The 9,530-nt window shown below is 44.0% G+C and overlaps 1 protein-coding gene across 1 annotated transcript; it reads right to left on the bottom strand.

The window, feature by feature from the left end:
• Window positions 1-1,464: 1,464 nt before the first annotated feature.
• LOC120997464 (E3 SUMO-protein ligase ZBED1-like) lies at window positions 1,465-2,471 on the bottom strand. The gene is made up of 2 exons (XM_040427544.1): window positions 2,247-2,471; window positions 1,465-2,046 (listed from the first exon to the last, which is right to left on the bottom strand). Exons 1-2 carry the CDS (start codon window positions 2,460-2,462, stop codon window positions 1,564-1,566), a joined length of 699 nt encoding a protein of 232 aa, XP_040283478.1. The 5' UTR covers window positions 2,463-2,471; the 3' UTR covers window positions 1,465-1,563.
• Window positions 2,472-9,530: the final 7,059 nt, after the last annotated feature.

Below are 9,530 nucleotides of genomic sequence, written 5' to 3'. Positions count from 1 at the left end.
ACCAAACTGTTGTTGGATTGTTGGAAGAAGTTGCTGTTGGAGGGTGTTTTGTAGGGCTGCGCATCTTCACTCGTCTCACGATTCGATGCGATTACGATTATCAAGTCCACGATTCGATTCGATTCGGCGATGCATCACGATGCATCAAGATTATTACCCAAGTCCCCTTGTTTTTCAATTTTACATCAAAAAATTAATTCAATCAGTCAGAAATTGCACAGAAATATTTATTTGTATCTGCTATTTAAACAAATCATACCAAGTTCCCTGCATATCATATAGCAAAGTCTGAATGAACAAAACAGTGCAGCAGACAACAGTATTTATTTAAATCAGTACTGTCAGTGTCTCTGTAACATTAAACTGTTGTGCTGGCCTGGCTGGTGCAGTTAGTTTATAAGTTTTACAATAGTTTTACCATATAATATATATTATATAATATTAAACAGTACCTACAAAAAAAAGGGCACTTCAGTTCCTGACTGTAAAACATCACAGTGAGTCAGTGACTGTGTTATAGGTTCACTCACTGTGATGTTTGCCAGTCAGGAACTGTCTGTCACACAGTGTGTTCAAGTTGTCTGTGTTGCAGAACTTCCTGGTTCACCGTGATTGTTTTGGCAGCAGGAGCGCACCACCACCAGCACCACCACCACCACCAGCACCACCACCAGCACCAGATGGGTAGTACGTCTAGATCAGTGCTATAAGCTCTCAGAGTTGTCACTTTACAGAAAACGTTACCTGCACTGAGCACTCAGCAAGCACTCTACCACGATACATCAACTGAAGCCAAGCCATGCCACCATTAGAGGAAGCTGGAAAATCCTTGACAGAATACATTTTCAACTGAATCTGAAAACCTTGGACAAATCTTTATGGGATCACAAACACACACCACAGAATATCAGAAAAAAAATAAACACACATCCTCCTCACTGAATCATAATGGTAAAGGGCAGGCCACAGGACGGGCAATGTGGCACAGCCACCATAGTCAGACATGATGTCAGAAGGTCGGTGTGTGTTTTTTTGGTTTGTGTGAATGTGTATTTGTGTGATCCAATAAAGATTTACTCCAGGTTTTAAGTTTCAATTTATTCTTTCAAGGATTTGCCTTCCTCTGGTGGCTTGGCGGGCGTCAGTTGTCTGGAATTAAATACAGAATTCTTTTGGTTGAAGGTTAAACCCCTAAACAGAGTCAGAAATTCACAGAGCATGACAGACACATTGGGAAAACACCAAAAAACACGTCAGTGTAAAAATACAAAATGGATCGGACGGACAGTCGCATAATAGAAAACCATTCTCCATCTCCTCTCCACTCCAGTGCTGCTAAAAGCTAGAATAATATCATATATTCTGATTAATCAGAATAATCAGGGGAGGGAAAGGGAAAAGGGGAGGGGAAGGGAAAAGGGAAGGGGAAGGGAAAAGGGAAGGGGAAGGGGGAAAAGGGGAGGGGAAGGGAAAAGGGGAGTCTGGCAGGGGAGACAGAGAAATAAAAAATTTCAGTGGCAGAGACAATGCTATAAACAAAATCTATAAAATTAAAAACACTGCTCAGCATTTGGGAACATGTAGATTTTTCTGTAAGAACACCAATTGATCTACATGGTCTGGTTTGAGGGCGCTTCTTTTTGCAGTTACCACATCTCCTGCAGTGGAGAAAACCCGCTCTGCAGACACGCTTGTACCTGGGATACACAAGTATTGCTTTGACAGCCGAGAAAGGAGGGGAAATATGACCTCATGCTCACGCCACCAGTTCAAAGGGTCCTCAGTGAGAGGCAGAGGTGGGGCTTTACAATAGTTTTCCATTTCCTCTTCAGCCTTGGCATAGGGGGTCTTTTTGGGTTCTATTGTACCTTCAGTGTCAGTGAAAGACTGTCCCAGCAAACTCACGAGCAGCGATCTGGCCTTTTTGGGAGGAGATGGTGGAGAATGGTTGTCTTCGATGGGTGAACTGTCCTCTTCTTCCAGAGTTTGTTTTCTTCTAGGCACTTGATGATCCTCTTGTGTCCTCTCACTCTCATCTGATGTAATCTGTGTTTGAACAAAAAAGAAACGGAAAAAAAACAATAAGTAAAAACACAAATGTCAATGCCTTTGATTCTGATGGGGTGATGAAAAAGCACAGGAAACGGACAGTACAGTTCCCGCACCGCATCAGATTCAGAAGCGTGGTAGTGCTACTGTCGTTTCAAGAAGAAACATGATGGAATTCTTCAAATTAATTTAATTACCTCCAAGGATGCAGCTTCCTCAGTGACTCCTTTAAATATCTCCAATCTTTCTTCATCTGTGAGGATGAAAGGCAGTCCCTTAAAGCGAGGATCCAGTGCAGAGGCTGTATGAAGGATCTTCTTCTCGGCCTCACTGCTGTACCTCTTCTGGAGATCTGTTCTAATAGAATTCTTGATCTCATGGATCATGGGTGTGTCTCCCATCGTGTCTGTCATGCTCTGGAGAAGTTGTGCATTTATAGGTGCAATGAGAGAAACTGTTGGATTGCGCTCTTCTGACATCAGCATGGTTGCATCCTTCATTGGCTTTAATGCACTCACGGCGTCCTCTGCATTTGACACATCTGTTTCGTTTAGAGTGCAGAGATCAGACTCTCCTCTTCTGACTTCTGGAGACAGCAAGGTGGCACAGACTGCAGGTTGTTGTTCCAAGAACCTCTCGACCATGTCGTATGCACTGTTCCATCTTGTTGCCACATCAGTTATCAGCTTATGATTCTTCAGGCCAAGACATTTCTGTTTCTCTTTTAGACAGTGGCTTGCTCTAGTACTGCGGTGAAAGAATGTGGATATCCGACGTACTCTGCCAAGAAGCCTAGAGAGAGTGGCCACTTTCAACGCTCGCTGGGATGCAAGATTCAGTGTATGGGCGAAGCATTTCACATGGGGGAATTTTCCAACTTGAGCTGCAACTATCATGTTTGACGCGTTGTCGGTCACAAGCACTACAGATTTATCGGACAGCTGCCATTCTTCCACAACATGAGAAAGTAGCTCTGCCAGATGAGCACCCGTGTGAGACTCATAAATGGCTCTCGTTTGCAGTACATGCGACAAAATCTGCCAGTCCTTACTAACGTAATGTGCTGTTATTGTAACATAAGACTCTGTCGTGACTGAAGTCCAGAAATCACACGTTATTGCGACTCGACTTGCTTGGCTCATTGATGCAATTATCTTAGCTTTGGTTTCGTGGTAGAGTGCAGGTATGACGTTTTCTGTAAAGTGACTTCGTGACGGGATCTTGTAACGCGGCTCTATCGTCTTCAAAAGGTAGCGAAACCCACTGTTTTCCACAACAGAGTAAGGGCGCAGGTCCTTCGCTATGAAAGCTGCCACAGCTTTTGTTATTCTCTTTACCTTTTCAGAGTTGGGCGGCAAAGTTGACTGTAACATTGCATCAATTCTTGGCTGATCTGGGTTCATTTCCTTGGTGGTGGTGGTAGGTTTTAGCATTTCTGGGTGAAAACGGCTGACGTGGTTTCTCAGATTAGTAGTATTCCCTAGATATTTAATTTTTGTGTGACAGATTTTACACACAGCGTATGACTTGTCCAATTCGTGCTTCCTACTTTTTTCATAAAAGCCAAAATGTTCCCAGATGTTTGCTTTTAAAAAGCTAGGTGCATTTTTTATCTCTCGTTCCTTTTGTTCTACTTCTGCCATTTTTATTTACTAGCAAATGCAATGCATGCCAGGCATCTATGTGAATTTGTGAGTAGGGATGACACAAGTCTTGACGTGACGATGATGTTGTCAAACTCTGTCAGTTTAAAAAAATAAAATAAAAAATTTGAGTGACTAAGCCTAAAGCCTGCCACGAGATCAACAGAAAAAGTAACACGTTTCTTTCTAGTATGTATGTAATTGTATGATATGTAAAATCCTCATTTATTATTCTACCCCCCACACACGCAGTTAGTCGCAGTCGCTGTCAAGTGTCAACTATCATTATTCATCATGTGTAAAAGAAAAAATGCGCCCTGGCCCCTCATCTCGTCTGCCGCCGGTGGTTGGTCAACTCAACTGGTGGTCATGGTCATTGGTCAATGCATTGGCATTGCAATGGTCACAGTCTCAGAGAGTCAGCGACAGCCGGTCACGTTATATCGCACTCTCTCTCCTTCTCCAATCTGGTACACTGGCATTATTTGAGATCACAAACTGGCTGCTACAACACAACAACAACATGTCCCGCCAACATCCCCCCCCCCCCCCCCAATGACATAATGCCAGTGCCACCCATTTCATTAATTCTGGTTTTATGCATCATTTGAATGTCTTGTCTTGGTGATTGATTCACAATTCACAAGTTCATACTTACCTTGTTTGTATTTGTAATATGATGCTTTTTGGTTTTGCTCATCATTACTGCCCCACACACAATGCACTTGCCTTGCAGTGCAGCTGCAGCATGTGTGGGGCTGGGGCAGTGATGAGCAAAACCATAAATCAAAAAGTATCAATAAAGTTGTGATCAAACAATCATCATTCATCACTAAGACAAGACAGTCACACTGGACAAGTGGACAAATGGTCAGGACAGAACATTCATTTCAATGGATTAGAGATAGAGATATATAGACCTAGACCAGCACCAGCAGACCTACAGTCATAAACGTAACCATAATTAATTAAATGGCAATGGTATGGTCTGGTGATTGTCACTTAAACTCATTAAACCTTTCATGACATAGTTATTTAATATAATGTGAAAGATGATGTTTATTAGTTTTCCTACCTGATTAATGATGATACGATGATAACGACGACGGTGGTGCTGGTGGTGGTGGTGGTGGTGGTGGCGGCACTGCTGGCTGCTGGTGGTGGAGCGATTCTCCTCCTGCCTGTGGTGGACTGGACTGAGCCTGAGGAGTGAGGAAAAACGGACAGGTGAGGTGACACAAGTGACAATTTTTTTTTTTAGGTACGGTAAGGTAACAGGCAGTGACCAGCTGCAGTCTCTGTGAGTGGTGTATCTGTGTGATGGTCACCTACCTGTCACAACAAGGTGGCAGAGTCTGGCTGGCACGTGGCACCTGCGGGTCTCCTCTCCTGCTGCCTGTGATGATGAAGGGACTCGGAGTGTGTGGCACTGGCAGCTGCGGCCTAGCTCCCTGTCCTGCGAGCCGGGTAACGGATGGGCTGGTCTCCCTCTCCTAAAAAGAAAGATAGCAATTGATTGATTGATTGCATCACGAAACTGGAAAGTGAAAAGGGGGGTAAAATTAAAAATTGTAAAATACCCAGTTCAAGATGTATGGGACAGAACAAAGAACAGTCAAAATGTTTTATTTTTTAAGTAACCAAACAGGCAGGCAGGCATGTTATATTGTTAAATAGTTGTGCTTTAAACCACATGACAATCCCAAGAACAGCAGTATTGCACAGTTGCAGACAGTGTTGTCTGGCATATCTTTGTAAATGATGTGATCAGTGATCACTCACTAAGACCTCTAACTTTACAGCATTGCAAAAAGCTGCCACTGACTGTAGTGTATTCAATACACATAGTGTATTTGACTTGCAGCTTTTTGCAATGCTGTAAACTAAGTTAGAGGTCTTAGTGAGTGATCACTGATCACATGCATCACAGTAATACAAAGATATGCCAGACAGTCAGACACTCAGTGTGCAATTGTGCAGAAGCAGATCATCATCTCCCCCCCAAAAATAATAAAAATCCCCCCAAAAAATGCAGAAGGGTAACTTACTAACTTACTGTGTGCTGCTGCAGTCACTGCGTGCTGCTGTTGTCTGTGTGGCACTGGCGATTGCGGCCTAGCTCGGGTCACTCTCCACTGGGTCTCCTCCTCCTCTGTCCCCCCGCAAGACAGCCTGTTTTTTTTCTTTTGTGCACAGCACAGTTAGCCGACCGAGGAGAAAGTTCTGAGCGCTCTTGGGGGTATGAGGACGGGTCCGCTGTGCTCAGTGCTGCTGCATGCTGCACGTCCGTCTCCTCTCCAGTCCTCCTCACGAGTCGACTCACGCGTGCGACACAGGGGGGGGGGGGTGTCACTGTCGTCAGCGGGAGGCGGGAGGCGGGAAAGAAGGCGCCCAAAAACTTTTTTTTCCGACTCGGCTCGGCGAACGCGACGCTGACGTCATCAACATGCATCGATTATTTAAAGCAACCGCATCGATGCAGAATCGCCGGGGGTCGAATCGCGATGCATCGCTGCATCGATTATATTCGACAGCCCTAGTGTTTTGGTACCATTCTTTATTCATGGCTGTGTTTTTGGGCAAAATTGTGAGTGAGCCCACTCCCTTGGATGAGAAGCAACCCCACACATGAATGGTCTCAGGATGCTTTACTGTTGGCATGACACAGGACTGATGGTAGCGCTCACCTTTTCTTCTCCGGACAAGCCTTTTTCCAGATGCCCCAAACAATCGGAAAGAGGCTTCATCGGCGAATATGACTTTGCCCCAGTCTTCAGCAGTCCATTCACCATACTTTCTGCAGAAGATCAATCTGTCCCTGATGTTTTTTTTGGAGAGAAGTGGCTTCTTTGCTGGCCTTCTTGACACCAGGCCATCTTCCAAAAGTCTTCGTCTTACTGTGCGTGCAGATGCGCTCACACCTGCCTGCTGCCATTCCTGAGCAAGCTCTGCACTGGTGGCACTCCGATCCCGCAGCTGAATCCTCTTTAGGAGACGATCCTGGCGCTTGCTGGACTTTCTTGGACACCCTGAAGCCTTCTTAACAAGAATTGAACCTCTTTCCTTGAAGTTCTTGATGATCCTATAAATTGTTGATTGAGGTGCAATCTTAGTAGCCACAATATCCTTGCCTGTGAAGCCATTTTTATGCAACGCAATGATGGCTGCACGCGTTTCTTTGCAGGTCACCATGGTTAACAATGGAAGAACAATGATTTCAAGCATCACTCTCCTTTTAACATGTCAAGTCTGCCATTTTAACCCAATCAGCCTGACATAATGATCTCCAGCCTTGTGCTCGTCAACATTCTCACCTGAGTTAACAAGACGATTACTGAAATGATCTCAGCAGGTCCTTTAATGACAGCAATGAAATGCAATGGAAAGTTTTTTTTGGGATTAAGTTAATTTTCATGGCAAAGAAGGACTATGCAATTCATCTGATCACTCTTCATAACATTCTGGAGTATATGCAAATTGCTATTATAAAAACTTAAGCAGCAACTTTTCCAATTTCCAATATTTATCTAATTCTCAAAACTTTTGGCCACGACTGTACTGTTTTGTCACAGCTTTATTTTGGCAGAGTTGTGAGGCCAGAACATCTCTCAGTTGGAGACTTTTGGAAGTTGGGTTATATAATCGTGCCTGCAGGCATACCATTTTCAAGAGTTATTATTGAATAAAGCTGTGGCCAGTTTAAATCCCACATGGTGTGTCCGCTTCTTTCGGTTGCGCCACAGCTTTAGTAAAATCTAGTAGGCTATATAAGTATTGGTTTTGCTATTGCCTGTCTGTGATGCACCCAATTTGGCAGTCATTGTGCACAACTTGGAAGATAGTGGAGGTCCTAGGGCAGAGACCTTCAAGCAGGTTATGTGGGCCAGCAACACAGAACAGAGCCAATTTCTTACCCAGTGGTGTGACTAGAAATGACTCGACCCCACACAAATTTTTGAATGCCCCCCCCCCAAGCAACTTATATGCAACCCTCTTCTCCCTTGCAACCTCCAATCCTGTTGTCACACGTAATGGGGAGAGGATTACACAAGAATACACACAAACACACAAAAGGAAATAGACCAGACTATAGGCCTCAAAGCTTAGGAAGAGGAATGGTGACCTCCTAGGAATCCCTAGACCTCTCCCTGACTCCTGCCAGTATGAGTAGACCCTGAAGGTGGAAATACTCATATGCTGGAACCTAAGCCCTGGAGACCCTGGAAATCCCTAAGAACGGTGGCAGGGAATGAGACTACTGGTTCCTTCCCAGATGAAGGAACCAGCGTCTCCCTGAGGCCTAGAAAACAAAACACACAAGCAAACAACAGAATGAAAAACGAAAATGCACTTATCTTAACCCCTTCACGACCCAGGGCGAGAATGCTCATCCTAAATCGCCAGCACTTAGCGCTAGAGGACGAGCATTCTCGTCCTGCGATCCTTCTCTTCCCCCACGTGCGGTGCCGCGATCAGCGGAAGAGATCCGGCTGTTACTGACAGCCGGATCCCTGCTGCATCCACCAGCATTGGTGATGATGCCGATGTCGGTGGATTACCCCTCATATGCCGTGGTCAGCACTGACCGCGGCATATGGGAGGTTTGCGGTCCCTCATCTCATCCATCGGTACCCGCACTGCTGTGGCGGGGACTCGATGGTTACCATGGCAGCCCCAAGCCATTCCAAGGCTTGGGGCCTGGCATGTACTTAGGCCTAAGAGGCCCAGCCCCCAGGCTGGGTCTCCTAGGCAACTGTTACCGTCTTACAGTGTAAGACACTAACAGTTCAATACAGCACAATACAGATGTATCGTGCTGCATTGAAACAGGGATCAGACCCTTTAATGTTGAAGTCCCAGAGTGGGACAAAAAATAAAGTGAAAAAGAAAAAGTTAATAAAATTAAAGTTTTACAAAAAAAATTAAAAGTTTCAAGTAAAAAAAAAAATAAAGCGTCCTTTTCCAAAAATAAAGTCACATTTAAAAAAAAAAAATAGGGAAATGACATATAGACATATTACTTATCGTCACGTCTGTATCGACCAGCTCTATAAACATATCACATGACCTAACCCCTCAGATGAACACCGTAAAAAATAAAAAATAAAAACTGTGCTAAATAAAATAAAATAATTGTCATCTTACATTACAAAAAGTACAACAGCAAGCGATCAAAAAGGGGTATGCCCACCAAAATAGTACCAATCAAACCATCACCTCATCCCACAAAAAATGAGCCCCTACCTGAGACAATCGCCCAAAAAAAAATAACTATGGCTCAGAATATGGAGACACTAAAACATCATTTTTTTTGTTTTAAAAAAGCTGTTATTGTGTAAAACTTACATAAATTAAAAAAAAGTATACATATTAGGTATCGCCGCGTCCGTATCGACCGGCTCTATAAAAATATCACATGACCTAACCCCTCAGATGAACACCGTAAAACAAAAAAAAAAACTGTGCCAAATAAACCATTTTTTGTCACCTTACATCACAAAAAGAGTAACAGCGAGCGATCAAAAAGTCATATGCACCCCAAAATAGTGGCAAATAAACCGTCATCTCATCCCGCAAAAAATGAGACCCTACCTAAGATAATCGCCCAAAAACTGAAAAAACTATGGCTCTCAGACTATGGAGACACTAAAACATGATTTTTTTTGTTTCAAAAATGAAATCATTGTGTAAAACTTACATTGTGTTCGAGGCCACGGTCCGTAGGATAGACGGAGGGGACCCTAACAGTGGCTGATGTGTGCCTGGAGCCACGTTACGCGGGTAGGCCTAAAAGAGGGCCAACCCTAGGTAGAGTGAAAAAGGGGACAGGAAAGAAAA

The sequence above is a fragment of the Bufo bufo genome, chromosome 1 (genome assembly GCF_905171765.1).
Source record: "Bufo bufo chromosome 1, aBufBuf1.1, whole genome shotgun sequence".
NCBI classification, from domain to species: domain Eukaryota; kingdom Metazoa; phylum Chordata; class Amphibia; order Anura; family Bufonidae; genus Bufo; species Bufo bufo.
The sequence above is the reverse complement of the archived record's forward strand: the minus strand, read 5'-3'. Positions and strand labels throughout refer to the sequence as shown.